The 17,173-nt window shown below is 55.0% G+C and overlaps 1 protein-coding gene across 1 annotated transcript in view; it reads left to right on the top strand.

The window, feature by feature from the left end:
- The window catches only part of IQSEC3 (IQ motif and Sec7 domain ArfGEF 3), a 103,845-nt gene extending 98,214 nt beyond the window's left edge, over positions 1-5,631 (top strand). The window contains exons 13-14 of the mRNA XM_049624870.1: positions 1,391-1,440; positions 4,703-5,631. Coding sequence (XP_049480827.1) covers positions 1,391-1,440; positions 4,703-5,137 — 485 coding nt within the window. The 3' untranslated portion in view covers positions 5,138-5,631. The remainder of the gene's footprint in view (positions 1-1,390; positions 1,441-4,702) is intronic.
- Positions 5,632-17,173: the final 11,542 nt, after the last annotated feature.

Here is a 17,173-nt window from a genome sequence, read left to right as displayed (position 1 = left end):
AAGACCAGGGTTCCAGCAAGACATTAGCTTGAGCTGAGACACTCCGGTGGGTTTCAGGCTGGTCCCCAACCCTCAATTACAGCCATGACACCGTGATGCCAGGACAGACAGCATCACAGCACTGGTCACTCAGCTAGGAGATGAGATTCATTTTCCAGACAAGACCTGGGGCTGTTTTAGCTGCATGGAGATTCTCACTCTGATATCATCTTCTGTGTATGGGTTTGACCTGCCATCATGCAGTCATAATTCTCCACCCTGCCTGATTTTTCAGCCGGCCCCTTCATGTCTGTAAGGTCACAGTATACGAGTCGCTGCTTGTTTGCACAGCTGTTGAAACTCCAGAGCCAAACTTCAGTTGTGATTAAGCACTTGACACCCCACCCCACTCTGCATCCCAGCATGCCTCTTCTGGAAGCTGCACCCCCCCAATCAGACCAGGATGCATGTCTCCATGGCCTGGTCCATCAGTCACCTCCCCAGTGGGGTTCTCCTAGGTTCCAAATAACGGCAGAGCTCCCTCTGTGCTACAGAAAGCAGGGCGATGAGCACAGCAAGGGAACTTGCTCATGCGTGAGCACACACACACACACACACACACATGCACACTGTGTTGAGAAGTCACAGGGGCTCCAACAGAGGGGCTCTGGGTGGCCTGCTGGGGGCAGGGGTGGGAGCCAGGAGCGACTGAGCCAAAAAAAGCTACCACGATGTCCCTAGAGATCTGCAGGGTCCCCGGTGCTGTGCTGGCCCAGTCAGAATGCCCCAGCAGCAGTTACACAGCCATCATCAGCTAAGCTTAAGCTAAGCATGCCAGGCCCTGTGGTGAGTGTTCTACAGGTCCCCGCTCATTGAATCCCCACCACTCAGCCAAGTAGCAGGGGTAGAAACACAAAAGGAACACGGCCCCTCCCTCAAGGTGCCTGTGGCTGAAAGAGGCAGATTAGTGCAGTGCCCACAAACACACAGCAGAGCCTCCTGGTGTCTCTGAGAGCCAAGAACCAATGCCACCGCAAAACCAACTTCCACAGTCCATACCGGGGAACCTTTGACAGTGGCTCAGGCTGTCAAGACTGAGCAATGCTTGCTGAGACTCAGTAATGCTTGCTTAAAAAACCTTCTAGGCTGGACTCCCTAGGCTAGATCTTCTAGGCTGGACTCCCAAGGTCGCACAGCTAAGTGGCAGAACTGGGCTCCGACTTCTAGCCCCCGCCCTGGGGCTGCACCTCCGTCAGGAGTGGCATGGTACCCAGAGTCTTCTGGCCACAACGTGTAACTGCAAGGATGCTTGGTATTGGGGGTGGAGGGGTGGGGTGGGGGCTGGGAGGGAGAGGCAGGGATTTGTGTCGGGCTGGTTGGAGAGTGAGCCCTGTGCTCTTTGCATTCAAAGCCAAAAGGGAAGCTGCCCTGGGGGAGAAGCCGGTGGAGAGCACGGTGGAGGTAAGTCGAGGCCTGGTTGCCCAGGTGAGTGGTTCCGTGCACCCCCGCTTGTCCTTCTTCTCACTGTCTCTGTTGTTTCTCTTCTCAGGTATTAATCAATGCCTCCCCAGCCCGACTCACCATTTTACCAATTTCAAGAGATACAATTAAAAGTTACTGCTAGCATGGGTAATGCCACTGTTCCAGCACCTAATAATGCCACAGCACTTTCTGCCCATTCCCCAGCTGAGTGCCCTCTGAGGCCGAGCTCCCAGACCAACACCTGCAGAGATGCCCATGCCACCTCCATAGCGACCCCACCCATCCCCCAACCCACTCCCCCAGCAGATCGCTCACTGATCCCCCTAGTACCCGCTCTATCAGGGAAGCCACTGTTCCCTTTTCCTCAGTTGCCCTATCCTCCATAGGAGGGAGCCTGGGCCCCTCCAGAGACTCACCCCTCAAGTCCAGCCCCAGTGACCACTTCCACCCCAGATCCTGCCCTCAGCCGCCTCTTGGGGCAGGTGGAGAACTGGAGGGGGCAGCTGAGAGGGTGGAGCTCCTCCCTGGACCGGCTGGTCCATTCAGAAAGCTGGCCATGGCGTAGGGGTGTGTGTAGGAGCTGATGAGGCAGAACAGGGTTGAGTCATCCTAGGGATTTCACTGGGGGTGGGGAGCAGGTAAATTTGAAGACTGTCCGTGTGTGGGGGGGTGCCCATCCCCAAGCCACATAGCCACAGAAGCTGGTCCTTTCCAGGCCCCCAAGTGTCACCTGGGGGGCATTCAGTGGCCTCTACAAGCTTTGCTGGGGCCCAGTCCTCCCCCACTGCTCCCCAGTGAGCCTTCCCCTCCCACGCCTCTGCCAGGCTTCCAGGGACTACTAGCTTCTCACACAGACACCTCCTTTCCCAGCCCCACCCCAAGCTGGAGGAGCCCCCACTTAGAGGTCTGAGGGAGGAGCCTGCCCACCCCAGGGGTAGCCCCTGTTTTCCCTCTTTCCCCATGGCCCCCACCCCCCACACACCTGTGTCTGGAGGAGGCACCTTTACACGGAGGAGCTTCCTGCCCCGGCAGCTGACAAGCCCCCAGGGTGGGTATTCCATCCCCTGCCCCCTCTTCTCCCCATCTTCCTGCAGCTGCCCATTCTCTAGCCTTGCAGATAAACACACAAAGTTACCAGCCTTCCGGTTTGTTCTACCAGCCATGCCTGTGCCTTAGCCTGACCTGCCCAGGGAGGACAAGTGACCTGATGGCCCGTTCTCCCCTCCCACCCTGCCAGAGGGCCATGTGGCTATCTGCAAGGCTGCCACCCCCAGCCAGCCCCAGGGCCCTGCCAGCCTCTGCTCCCCTGCACGGAGGGCAGCCTCGCTGCTCCCGGCCTCTCAGCTGGACCCCAAGCTCTCTTGTCCTCTGCCCTCTCTCGTCATTGCCTGGCCGAGCCCCTCTGGCAGGCGCTTCTCCATCTTCTCTGAGCTGTTCTGACCTGCTACTCATGTTCCATCTCCTCTCTTTCTTTCTCTCTCTTTCTCTCTCTTTTCTCTCCCCTTCATCAGCAGGAAGGTGAGAAGGGGGTCAAAATGAATGTTTTGCTGTCACTTCCTGCTGCTCACTTACCATTAGAGATACGGGATCCAGGCTGGGGTGGAGATGAGGGAGATGCAGACAGTGGAGGGGATCAGGAAGCGAGAAGTGAAGAAGAGGAGGAGCCAAAAGCTGCGGGGCTGTGTGGGCGGGAGGGTCACGGCAGCTGGGAAGAGAAGGCAGGCTCAGGGGATCTGGATTAGGGTGGTCAGACTTCTGCTGTACAGTCTGGGGGAGCAGGAGGGCAGAAAGCCTGCGCCCACCATTCAGGCCACTTTTCTCGTGGGGAATAACTCAGAATCCATGCAGGTGGGGCAAGGAGCCAGTGCCCTCTGGCAGCAGGGGGCAGAGGCCTTCTGTCAGAATGAGGTCCACAGAGGGCTCCCCAGGAGGAAGGTGGGCCCCAGCAATGCCCTGTGCCTGCCCTGTGTCCTGGCAGGGCACTGAGGGACTCGGGGGCTCCTTCGTTTCATTGGGGGGAATCTCAGGCCTAGAAAATGCTGCCAAGGTTGGAGGTTGAGAGGGAACAGCAAAGCCTGCAATGTGGATATTGAAGGGGCGGACGGAGCCGGCGCTTGGGGAACTGTGGAGCAGCCCAAGGGGAGGGCACAGGCCCAGAGACTGCACCTTCTGCCGACAATAGGATCTGCTGGTTTAGGTCTCTGAGATAGTTTTGAGCTGAGCCATCTTGGTCTAGGCCTGGCGATCAAGGCCCCTCCCCTACAGCATCGATTTCCCCCTCTGTGCTCTTCTGGGCAGCCCATCCTGGGTGACGGTGCCCAAGGGCAGTAGGATGGGTCCTCAGGGTGAAGATCTCAGCCACTCCAGAAGGCCAGGTGTTAGAAGGGGACTGAGGCATGTCGCACCTACAGGCTGGGGAGCTGGAGGGTGAGGAATTAACCCCTCCCCTCCCAGAAGGTGCTAGCTCCCTTCCTCCCATTTCCTCAACCTCCCCCTGCCAGCAAGAGGAGGCCAGGCTGGTTCACAGTGACTTCCAGGGGCTGAGAGAGGGGGTGAAGATTAGAGTCCTTTCTGGGTACCCTCTCCTGTAGCGGGACACGTTTAACCGGGACGCAGGCTGGCCCAGAAAGGCAGCTAGGGACCACACTCTGGCCTTGGCTGTCTGGGCTGCTTTCACATGCATGGTTTTGGTCTTGGGGATCCAGGAGGATCCGGTAGGTCCAGATCACGTATTCAGGGGGCCCTGGCATTTTGGGTTTGGGCACCTTTGTAATTCGACAGAACAATGAAGCTTCTCCTTTAACAAAGCGGGCGGAGGAGGGGGCTTGAAAGGCTCAAAGATGACTGACTGTCCTTCAACACAGCTCTGAGAGGCAAGGAGGGGGCAAAGACCATTTCCCCTGTTTTCCAAGCTCAGAGGTGGTAGAGAGGGAGGCAGAGAGAGGTTTGCCTGTGAAATGTGATCGCAGAGCACTGCAGAACCCTAGGGGCAGCTGGCCCAGGTGCCCATCTCACAGGTGAGGAGACGGGCTCTCCCTTCCCCACCCAGGGTCGGCACTTGGGTTCAGCAGTCAGGTTTCCTCCAGGTGGGTGGAGAGATGGTGGGTCCAGGTGAGGGCTGGGAGACTCCAAGGGGCATAGGAGACAGGAATGGTGGGGAGGGAGGCTCAGGGTAGCCAGTCCTAGCAGCTGGGAATTAGTCTTGTAACATTTCATGCTTCTCTGGCTGTTTCTAAACTAGGTGTCAATTCACAACAGGCTTCAAACGTCTCAGCACAACCCCGGGCTGGGGGCCGAGAGGGGAGCGCCGGTGCCACTGCCAGACCCGCAGCCTAGCCCCTTGAGGGAGCAGCCCCCGCCGCTGCCACCGCTGCCACCCACACCCCCCGGGACCCTGGTGCAATGCCAGCAAATTGTCAAGGTCATTGTCCTGGACAAGCCCTGCTTGGCCCGCATGGAGCCCCTGCTGAGCCAGGCTCTCTCCTGCTACACCTCGTCCTCCTCCGACTCCTGTGGCTCCACACCCCTGGGTGGCCCAGGCTCCCCAGTCAAGGTCATCCACCAGCCTCCGCTGCCCCCGCCCCCACCCCCCTACAACCACCCCCACCAGTACTGCCCGCCCGGCTCTCTGCTGCACCGGCGCCGCTACTCCAGCGGCTCCAGGAGCCTGGTGTAGACTCTGCCTCCCCCCACCCTGCTGCTGTCCCAGGAGGGCTGGCCGCTGGGGGGCCCTCGGCTGCACCCAGCAGCCCCCACCGCCCCTTTGCTCGCTGCTCCCCAAGCCCTGGCACGATGCACTACTGGTCACTGATCACCATCATTTTGGAAAGAGAATCCCAATCCTTGGCACCTGGGTTTGCCTCGCCCAACCCTGCTCTCCTCACTCCATTGAGCACCCCTTCCCCCCAATCTGGAGACACCACCTCACTCTCCTGGGGCCCCACACAGCCAGGCACGTCCAGGCCTCCTCTTCCTCCTGCCACCACTCTGGCCACTTGGGCCATGGACTGAAGAAAGCAAGAGCTGAGGGCCTAACCGGCTTCTGAGTCTTGAGTGTGTTAGGCCCCAGGCCTCAGGCCAGGTAAGGAGGCTTCCTCTGCTGCACCCCAAAGCCCAGCAGTCTCAGGAGTTTGGTCACACCCTCTGCCTCCTCCCGGGGCCTTTTCCTGCTTTCTCAGGAGCTGGGCCCTGCCTGCCCAGGGCTGCTCAGACTTCAGGAAAGTTTTGAGAAAGGTTAAGAGGGAAAGATCAAGTCGGCAGAGCCATGGAATCGTGAGGTCCTACATCCATAAAATCCAACTTTTAAAAGGGTTTCTTCGTTTTCTAGCCCCAGATATGACCTGGCCAATGCAAAGTGCCCAAGGCGTGGACTTAAACACACACAGGTTCTTCCAATGTGGAAGTACAAACAGGGAGAAGGAGCAGTGATTTGCCCAGGGACAAATGCAGCCAGCAGAGGTAGAATTTGGACCCATGTCCAGACTCCCTCTTGAATGATTTCTGTGGCCTCCAGGAGAGGTTTGCACACATCCACGGGTGAGAGGAGCAGGTGGTCCAGAGGTGCTTGCACGCCCCCTGCTGCCATCCCAAACCAGCCCTTCAGCCTTTAAATCCCTGACCCCCCTCCCCCACCCCAGAAGGTGCCAGACCTGCCTCCAGTAGGAGTGGCTAAAAGACCCCTTCACCTTCACAATTGCAAAGGAGAGCCAAGCTGGGCTGGCTGACCTTCCAGGTCAGCTTTTATGAGACCCCACGGAACCCAGGCAGCCCAGCTCCAAAGACCTGGGGCAGCAGCATAGCCTGCCCCAATCCCAGGCCTTTCAAGGAAGTTCTGTCCCAAACCAGGCTGGACTCTCCAGTCCTGTGCCAAGATCTCGTTGCTGTCCTTCATTAAGATCCTGTCCCACTTGGAGCCCATTATCAAAGCATGCCAAGAGATGGCAGTGAATATCGGGCAGGTCTAAAGTGAATCTGCTTCTTCCTGATGCCTACCCTGTGCCCTAAAGGGAGTGCCCTGAGCCAGCTAGGAGGCACAGAGTCCTCCCCCACTCTAGGAGGTTCCAGATGACCTAGTTTCGTGTGCGTGTGTGTGTGTGTGTGTGGTCACCCAGACGTCAGTATGATGTCACCCAGTGAGTTTATTTCTGGCTGTGTCTTTGTCAGCCTGGTTTCCATAACTTGTGACCAATTTGCTGCCTCCTCCCTCAGTGGCTGCCCAGCTAATGTCCCCCGTCCTTGTTGCCCTGGCCCCTGTCCTGGGTCTTCTCTATAACAGGTGGCTCCAGTCCACAGCCTTTTGGAACAGACTGGCTGACAGACGGGGCACAAGGATTCAGTCCCCTCTGGTGCCCTTGGCCAAGGCAAGGATCACCCTTAAAAAGTGCAGGCCTAGGCCGCAGGAGTCGGGGACTCAGGAGGGAATGGATGAAGCTCAAATGAGAAGCCGTGCTGGAAGGGAGTGTAGGCAGCAGGGAGGAAGAGGGGCTGTGAGGCGGCTAAGTGTGCTCATAGGGTGGGGACCATGAGTGCCAGAGCTGCTGAGAAGGGACACAGTCTCAGCCATCGGATCCCCTTGTCACCTACTCACATAGTGCTTCTCGCTGACAGCGCCCACCTCCCTGTTGATGGGCGTGCCAACACTGGCCCCTCCCCCCACCTCTGCCACAGCCCTAACCTTCCAGGTCAGGACCAGCCTCAGGGCTGGCATGTGCCTGGAGCCTCTCTCTGAGGACCCAGATGCTCAGGCATCTCAGGGCCCCTTTCCCAGGTGGGGGCTTCCCCCCCGTCACTGCAGTGGCAGCACTGGGAGGCCTGGCCTAGGAGGCAGACCAGCCTGGGGTCAGTAGCACGTGGCACCAAGCGCAAGCTATGAGGACCTTTTAATTCCTGATGGCCTGAAGCGGGGTGCAATGGGGCCCCCTCACTGTTGGGGAAGCAAGAGTTCCCATTGCCTATAACCGCCCTCCCCTGATCAGCCAACAGGCTAAAGTTGAGACCCACCGCTGGACCTGTCCCCAGAGCCTCATCCCCAAAGACCTGGGATAAGCCTCCTGCTCCTCCCATGGCAGCAGCCGTGGCAGAGCCTCCAGCTCTCCCAGTGAGCCCAGCTGCAGATGCACTCGGCTCCCCCTGGCTCCCAAGATGGTGGGGGCAATGGAGGGCTGACTGGGCCCCCAGACAGCGTCCTGGGTACATGTCCGATTACCCCAGGGTGGCCCTACTTTATCAACTCTTTAGGCCTTATTTTAGAGGATCTGGGCCCCTTGCTCAATTTTATCCATCTGGCCCCAACTCCAGAATCAAGAATGGGAAATACAACTCCCTTTCCCACACGGTTTCAGGCAAGTCCCACCCCACACCTGGAGTAAGACCCGCCCTGGCAGCTTGAGCTGGAAGCCTGCCTGCCTCCAAGGGCACACGTATTGATCAGCCCTGAGCCCTTGACCCCTGAGATCCTTGACACCCCCCACCCCTGCACCTGTGCCCCCACAGCCTGCCAGAATGTGTCTTTGTGTCCAATAGGCTTCCCTGGTAACCATCCGTCCATCTGTCCCTGTGTTCTGCTGTATATACCTTCTTGCTGCACCCCACCTCCCTGCATATGCCCCTTCACCCCGCTGGAGAGAAACCTCTCTAGGGAAAGGCAGGGTGGCTGCACCCAGCGACTAATCCAAATGGCAAATATTTTGTAACAAAATAGCCCAGAGGTATTTTATCTGTTCAATTCATAGAGTTTTAGAGATTATATTGAAATATGTCACTTGAGCAAATTTTGTGTTGGTTGCATTTGTTTTGTTCTCTCAGAGGGAAGTCCCACTTTAAATCAGAGTGTCTGATTGTCCAGAGGCCAAAGCCAGAGGCTGTTCTGAGGCCCTCCGACCTGAGGTCTTTGAGTGCTGGACTGCCAGTCTGCTCTCTTCTGGCCACAGTGATGTCACCCCTCACCCCAGGAGGAGGTACCTCTGTGCCACCATGGGACATGGTTAGGAAGCCCCAACTTAACTAAAGGAGACTTGGGTGTGGGGGGTCATATGATGGGTCAGAGCTGGGGACGCAGGGCCAGGGAGCTGACCCCACCAACTTACCTGTCAGCCAGGTAAGAGAGCACCTAACCGTGGAGACCGGAACAGTTTTGGGGGGAGGAGGCCCCATGACTGGCAGTGTGCATCTCAGTAGACTGAGAGACATGGGACCAGGACCGCATCTGCCCTGCATGACTTTCTGCAATGGAGAACAGGGGCATGTTGGGGACCCAGGGTCCCACTGACCATGGTCAACCCCCCAAAGCCTGACTGTCCAATCACAGGTCTGCTTTGACAAGCCCTGTGTGGAGGGCACCAGGCTCAAGTGAAGGGACTGAGGGAACACTACTAGGGAAGGTACACAGAACCACAGAGTGCGGGGCTGCAAACATCTGTGGGTTGCTGGAGGGGATGCTGAGATTTGGTGGCGGCAGGATAAGACGAAGACAAGGTGGCTGTAATGCAGGAGAAAACAAGAAAATCAGGGCTAGGGAGAGACACAAGGGGCTTGGGCCAGCATTCACAGCTACATGCAGTGCTCACATCAGGCTCCATGGACAGAGGCTTCACAGAGAGTGATTTCTCCTGGCAGAGGAGAGAGGAGAGAGCCTTCCAGCAAAGCTGAAGCATCAGAGGCACTGCACCATGGGAAAAAAGCAACCAGCCAAGATGGTGGGGCCAGGGACACCTGCAAAGAGGGCAACCAGCTCTCCTGGTGACCAGAACCCTGAACACCCTGAAATCCAGACAGCTCCCCAGGTTGGGTCCCATTATCCCCTGCAAAAGTGGAAAGGAACATGACCTCCACCCTCCTTCCAGGAAACGGGAAATTCCAGGAGCAGCCTGGGGCCAGCTAGGACCTTGTCCCATCCTGGGAACTCTCTGACCCAAGAATCTGAGGACAGGTCCCTCGAGAGCACCCCTGAGGGGACCCAACTCAGCCCAGGCCTGGGAGAGGGCCAAAGGCCAAAAGGGCTGCTGCTGTGTGAGAACACAGGCTAGCCACCATTCTCCAAGCCTGCCGACCCCTGAGGTCATCTGGAAGGAACGGCCATTCCTGGCTCAGCAAGAGAGGAAGACCATTGTCTCTAACAGAGGCCCCTGGATCCATCTGCCACAGGGCTGGAGAGCCAGGGCCAGTGACTCTCCCTGGTAGTGACCCTTTGGGGGGAAACTCAAACTCATCAGCCATTGACTTAGAATGTTTCCAATAAGGGAGACAGGGATGGATAGGCTTGTAGCTGAGAGCAATGGACCAGAACGAGATGCCAGTGCTAGAATCCAGGGAAAGTCAACAAGGCTACGAAGCCCCAGCATGCACCAGGCCCCGGCCTGGGGGTGGGGGGTACACAGTGAATGGGACAAAATTCCTGCCCTCCGGGAGCTCACACAGAGTGGTCACACACACAAACAGACCAATTACTCTCACATAGTGAGTGCTGGCACGCTAGAGGTGACAGGGAAGGGCTGTGTCAGAGTGAACAGTCAAGGAAGGCCTCTGAGGGGAGGCATATTCAACAAGGTCAAGGTCAGGTCTGAGGGCAGGTGAGCAGTTCAGAGACCATCTCCACAATGTTGAATGGCCAGTGTTTTGAGGCAGAAACGGAGATATTTCCTAATATATGAATTTACTTACATGAAAATCGTTACTATCTCTTACTTAAATGCATTTGAAGAACTACTTACACTGAGGAAATAATAAAATTAGGCTTCTCCTGGAAAACTCCGGACAGATGGGCATGATAATCAGTGGGAAAGGAGGTGGGTTGAAAGCAGGCTGTCAGGCTGTTCCAGAGGCAGGCCGGGTGGGGGTGGCGTTAAGGGCTGGGCTGAAGCAGGAGGACCCAGGCCACCAGTGCAGGCCCCAGAAGAGAAACACCCACAGTGAGGAAATGCTGTCCTGCCACCAGGCATTACTGTCCAGACCCAGGGCTCCCGTATGGTTCTGACTCCTGATAGGGAGGAGCCCACCCCAGGGCGCCATGAGCCCACAGGCAGCACTCTTCCCCCTCCCTGTCTAACCTGTCACCCCAAACCAAGGGGACTCAGGTTTGCAATTTAAAATATAATAGGGGGTGCCTGGGAGGTTCAGTCAGTTAAGTGTCCGACTTGGGCTCAGGTCATGATCTCATGGTTCTTGGTTTCGAGTCCAGCGTGGGCCTCTGCACTGACAGCTCAGAGCCTGGAGGCTGTTTCAGATTCTATGTCTCCCTCTCTCTCTGCCCCTCCCCTGCTTGTATTCTCTCTCTTTCTCTCAAAAATAAATAAACATTAAATAAATAAATAAAATATAACAGCATGGACTCCATGGCCCATTACCCACAAGGCCCTGGGATTGGCACCTTTTCCGACCTCAGCGTGAATTTCACAAAACTGTAGTAGGGTTGATTTCTCATCCAGTAGGATAGGCAGAAGACCACTGTGCACCTTGGCGAACCTACCTTCCTTCCCCAGCCCTGACGGATGTGGCTAATTGACCACTGCTTTTCAGGAATCACCACCAGTCAACAAATGACACCTGGGATGAAACTCAGTTACCAGCCACCCATGGTGTCCTTGTGGAGCCACCTTGAGGGAAGCCATGGATGGAGAGGGTTTTAGAGCAAGAGGCCCAGTCAGACTCTGGGTCCCAGGGAGGAAGTCTCCTCAAACACCAGCAGCAGGGGCTCGTGCCCACTGTTGTCAGATTGCCTGTGGAAAATGGCTCGGGAGGACGCCTCACTATTCCTTAGCTCAGCGATGCTCTGCTCGTCTGGTGCTCAGGACCGCTTTTCTTGGGGCTCCACACCGCTCCAGCATCCTGTCAACATCCTGCCCAGTAGGTCCCCTCACTCCTCTACTCACCGGCCACCAGCTCCCTCTCTCCTCTGACCCACAGAGCGAACCACTGAGGTACAAGACAGCAGCCAGGGTCACAGATGCAGGTGGGGAATGCCAGGGGGGACGGAACTCAGAAGAGCTCTCCATCCCTGGGAAAAGCATGGCTGGGAGAGGCCACCACCAGGCATTTCTGGCCTTGAGAGACCCTTCACGGGACAGGGGAATGTGTTCCCTCCAGGAGCACGTGGGGCCCAGACAGAGCCCAGTGGCCTGGAGTCACAGGCTGAGCTCTTATGTGCTCCCCTCCCCTTCCCAGGAAGGAGCCAGGCCCAGCGATAGGCCCCATGTCCCAGCCTGGAGTCAGAACTGGTTCCACTGGGAAAATTCCATTCTGGAAGAGGCTGGAGGGTGAAAGAACTGGGTCGGGAGATGAGGAGGAGGGCTGGAAACTTTTTCCTCTGTCCCTCCATCCCTCCTGCAGGTCTGGGTGGCTCCTTTCCCGAGGGAACCAGGCGCCCTAACCCCATTAGCCAGCCCTGAGCACCTCGGTGCTTCCTGCTTCCATGACCCTGAAGAACCTCAAGGCAGACTCTGGAAAAATTGTGGGAACTAGCTGCGGGAAGGCAGGAAGCCACCAGGAGAGCTGGCTTTTATTCCCACATTCCCAACTTCCCTCCCCCCAGCACCCCCAATCCTTTTTCCTTCTAAGACGTGTGGGCTAGGAAGTGGCCTCCCCACCAACCCCCAGGCTTAAGGGGGTTGTGCCACCCCCTGTGCCACCATCACAGGGAGGCACAGGGTCCCAGAACATCCGATCTGGAAGCAGACAGGTTAGTCAGTCCAACTGCTTCCTTTTATGGATAAGGAGACTTTCATTTAAGACGTTAAATTAAAGCCTCAAAAATAACAACAGAATAATCCTACAGGCAGTAGGGGGAAGGAAATAACAAAGACAAAAGCAGAAATAATGAAATAGGAAAGACATACACAATAGACAGAATTAACAAAACCAGAAGTTAGTTCTAAGAAATGACTAATAAAATAGACAAAGCTCCCATTTGACTACTGATCATGAAGATGAGAGTCGTCACAGATAAGTACGTTAAGGCAACAAGGGTTAGAACTACTCGCACTGCAGAAATGTGGTTTTAAGTAGAGACTACTCCAAAAAAACTCCAAACAAACTATACACCGTATGACAACACATTTGAAAACCTTCACAGGGAGAGACTGGGTGGCTCAGTCAGTTGAGCGTTCAGTTCTTGGTTTCAGCTCAGGTCATGATCCCAGGGTTGTGAGAACGAGCCCCATGTCAGGCTCTGTGCTGAGCGTGGAGCCATCTTGGGATTCTCTCTCTCTCTCCTTTTGCCCCTCTCCCCTGCTCGTGCTGTCTCTCTCTTAAATAAAAAAAGGAAGAAAGAAAGAAAGAAAGAAAGAAAGAAAGAAAGAAAGAAAGAAAACCTTCACAGAATGAATACTATTCTAAAAAAAACACCTTACCAAAACTCAGTCAAGTACAAACAGAAAATTTGAGATGTATAATCATTAAAGAAATTTGAATGGGTAGTTAAAAATCTATCACCTCCCTCCATGAAAATGATACAAAACCAGGCCAAATGATTTTGCAAAATTCTACCACGCACTGAAGGAACAGATAGTTCTAATCTTACATTAACTCTTTCAGAGAGGAGAACAAAAGAAGGAAATTTCCCAAACTCCTTTTCTGGAGTCATTTTAAAAACAAAAACGAAACCAGACAAGGCTTATATGAGAAAAGAGAAACTACAGGCCACTCTTGCTCCTGAGCATAAATATAATACTTGTAGAGGCAAAATAACATACTGAATCTGGCAGTGAAGAACAAAGAATGTGATAAACCATGACCGAACTCGATTAGTCCCAGGAATTAAAGATGGTTAAATATTAGAAAAACCCATTAATATAATTCACTACATTAACAGATTAAAGGGGAAAAACAATATGATCATTTCAATTGATGCAGAAAAGGCAATCAATAAAATTCAACATTGAGGCACCTGGGTGGCTCAGTCTGTTAAGTATCTGAGAGCATGGCTTTGGCTCATGTCATGCTCTCACAGCTCGTTGAGTTCGAGCCCCGAGTCAGGCTCTGCGCTGACAGCTCAGAGCCTGGAGCCTGCTTCAGATTCTGCATCTCCTTCTCTCTCTGCCCCTCCCCTGTTCATGCTCTCTTTCTTTCTCAAAAATAAATACAAAAAAAAATTTTTTTAATAAATAAATAAAAATACAAAACCAGCAACCTTAGAACAGAGGAAAATGTCATAGCCTTATAAGTGATACCTACCCAAACCTACACCAGCCATCACACCTAGGCGTGGAATATCAGAACGCCTTTCATAACTAGGAAGGACGGTACCTGCTCCCACCATCGCTAGTCACCAAGTGAAGGAAAAGGAGGAAAAATGAAAGCATGATGGTCGGAGAAATCAAATTGTCACTATTTCCAGACAGTCCAATTATTTGTAAAAAGCCCTGAAGAATCAAGAGGAAAAAATCATTAGAATTAATTCAGAGGAAAAGCCTGCAGCCTGGTAGGGGCTGTTTCTCCTCTGCCCCACAAGCCTGCCCTGGCCACTCTCTGGCCTCATCCCCACCCTCTCACGGGGCCCCTCCTCTCACCAATAGACCCCAGCCCAACTGCACTTGCTGAAGACCAGCCAGGTGGGCGCAGGCTGCCTTCACGCACTCTGGTAGGCCGGGAGCCAAGTAGGGATGAGGGCACGGAGTCTCTCTGCGGGGGCCTACGCACTGCAGATATGGACTGTGCGAGCTCTGGTCTCAGGGCCAGGCCCTCCGGTGCCGCTGAGGACGCCCTTAGCAGATCGGTGAGGTGGTGTGGGCAGAAAGAGCCTCAGGACGTGATCACATCAGGAGTTTGGGCTGGATTCTTGTTACATCAGCGGGGCTGGATGCTCACCCTCCAGAGGGGCTCAGCCTTGGCCTTGTCAGGGAGTGAGCTCTGACCACCATGCCAGCGGTCATACTGGAAGCACAGAGTGCTGGAATGCAGGACACCGGGGCCCACAGCACCAACCCACCTCAGCCCCATGTAACTGCCGGGCCCTCAGCAGCCCTCTGCTTGTGGTCCTCCCAGCCTCTCTGTATTGATGACTGGCTAACCAGCTTTTCCTCCCTGTCAGATCCAATCAGCCCGTGGTCAACAGGGAGTGGGCACGTGAGGACCTGGGTGGCAGGCAGGCCTCACCTGCCTCAGAACCGGGAGAAGAGGGCAAGGCCCCAGGGTCCGGGGATGGATTTGGAGGGCCAGAGGTGGTGAGGATGTGGGAGAAAGGCAAAGGACTCAGACAGGAGGAATACCAGCGAAGCATCTTCTTCCCAGAGTGCTGAGGGATGCCTCTGACAAGAGGCCACAACTGACCCTTGGAGATGGGGATTCTCGTATGCAGGGAAGCCAAGGGCCTATAGTAGTTACCTGCTGGTGCTTAATAAACTACTCCAAAATTCAGCAGCTTAAAACACTCACTGTGGGTCAGGAAATCAGACTCCACCCGGCTGGACGTTTCTGGCTCAGGGCCCCTCGGGAGGTTACAGTCAGTGTCAGCCAGGCCTGCGGTCATCTGAAGGCTTGAGTGGTGCTGCAGGATCCACTTCCACTGTGGCCCATTCACCTGGCTGACACATCAGTGATGGCCCTTGGCTGGAGGCCTTGGCTCCTTCCACATGGGCCTCTCCATTGGATGCTTGAGTGTCCACATGGCATGGCCATTGGCTTTCCCCAAATGACCCAAGAGGTCAAGGCAGAAGAAGCAGTTTGCCACCACTCCATCATATACACTGTGGATCAAGAGTGGTGGGTGCCAGGAGGTAGGGATCACTGAGGACCATCTTGGAGGCTGGTTACCAGGGCCCTTAGGGGAGTAGGAGGTAGGAGGTGGACTATAAGATTTATCCAGAGAGCGCCTTCTGTGCCTCTGCCTATTTTAGGACAACGTGCTAGCCTTTCCAGTGAGCTGAGCTCAAGCCCTGTGATTATGATATTTCCCCCACAGACCCCAGTCCTGGCTCCTTCTTCCAAAATCTCATTAGTCTGTGCCCCTCTGCCTCAACCTCCCCCCACCCCCACCATCTGATTCTGCTCCTTTCCCCTGCCCTAACCCCCATTCCCATAACCTTGTCCTCTCACCTCCACAGCTAAAAGCTTACAAGGCTGACAAGCATTCTCTCTGTAAGCATTCTCTCTCTCTCTCTCTCTCTCTCTCTGACTGAGTGGGGGGAGTTCTGATCTGAGGCTCAAGAACCCACATCCCTGGGCCACACTGGGATGGAACAGAAGGGCACAGCTGTGCTTCCTGTCTATAGGGACAGCAGACACAAGGGACCCAACCAGAAGTTAAGAGTCTCCCTCCAGGTGGCCTCTACATGAAGGATGGATTTGGGAAGTGAGCTGGAGGAGGAGCCCAGGCAGTTCCTGGAGGCCCCAAACCAAAGCCAGCCCTCTCTTATGAGGCTCTGCAGGGAGCGGGGTGGGAGAACTACAAAAGTAGGGTGCCAGTCTAGATGGGGGAGCAGTTTCTCCTCACAGACCACAGCCTGCAAATGGGAAGTCCACACCCCAGGGGTCAGAGGCTCCAGTGTCAGCAGAGTTCAAGGCTTCCTCAGCTCCCAGAGCTCTCCCAGCTCAGGGGTATTGGCTGGAGGGGACTGAGCGCACCTGAATCCACTCCTCAGCTCGTGCGCAGGGCAGCACGCTGGATTGGAGGGGGAGGGGCCAAGCCCAGGCCAGCACCAAGGTCCAGCCAAGCAAGGGGGACATACAGGGAAAGCAAAGTGAGCAGCTGGGAATGGCAAACCCCCGCCTTGGGAGGTGGGCTCCCCGGAAGCCCAGCCTCAGGTGGGGAAGGGATTCCCAGGAAGAACTCGGGGTGCCTAGAAAGCAGGGACAGTCTTAGCCTCACAAAGTGGAGGAGTGCCAGTCAGGTAAAAATGCTTTTGCCTACAGTAAAGGGGAGGATGATTTCTAAGCACATTTGGATGCGCTGGTGGGCTGGGGAGGCAGCTGAGGCCCCAAACTTCAGAAAAGCCAGCTTAACCTTGTCCTTTTTGGCTTCGGAGTCCACTCTACCGTGGGAGCTGCCGTGTCCTGGCATTTTTTTCTTTTTTTTACTTTTTTTACTTTTTATTTGAGAGAGAGAGAGTGGAGAGAGGGGCAGAGAAAGGGGGAGAGAGAATCCTAAGCAGGCTCCATGCTCAGTGCGGAGCCCGATGCGGGACTTGATCACACAACTCTGAGATCATGGCCTGAGCCAAAATCAAGAGTCAGATGCTCAACTGACTAAGCCACCCATGTGCCCCATGACACTTTATATTTATCTCTGAAATCAAACTTATCCATCCCCCTTCCTTGAGAAAGGGAAGAGCTCAGGTGGGAGGGGGAGTTGACCAGGATTAATAAATTACATCAGAGGGTTTACAGAATGGGAAATCCATACATGAACAAGCCATGAACCACCCCTTCTCTAGGCACAGGGATGCCTGAGACCACTTCCCTTTGGTCCCCCGTCCTGCTCAAGCAAGTGTTCCCGTGCCCTCCCTTGCAGAGTTCTCAGTTCTTCCCCCACGGCACAGATTATGTGAAAAGGTCAGGTATGAATAATAGGGACTGGGGGAGCCTGTGGCAAACTGGACAGTGCTTGGAGGCGTTCACCTTCAAGAGTTGTTCTTTAAATATCATACTGGCCAAATCATAGTTGCCATATCAGGCCACCAGTTTAAAACTCAGCCTAGATGAGATGAAATCAGACCCCAAGTTATAACCCTGCATCTGCTCTTTATGCATATATGCGCATGTACACACACACATATACACATAC

The sequence above is a fragment of the Panthera uncia genome, chromosome B4 (genome assembly GCF_023721935.1).
Source record: "Panthera uncia isolate 11264 chromosome B4, Puncia_PCG_1.0, whole genome shotgun sequence".
In the NCBI taxonomy this organism is placed as follows: Eukaryota; Metazoa; Chordata; class Mammalia; order Carnivora; family Felidae; genus Panthera; species Panthera uncia.
The sequence above is the reverse complement of the archived record's forward strand: the minus strand, read 5'-3'. Positions and strand labels throughout refer to the sequence as shown.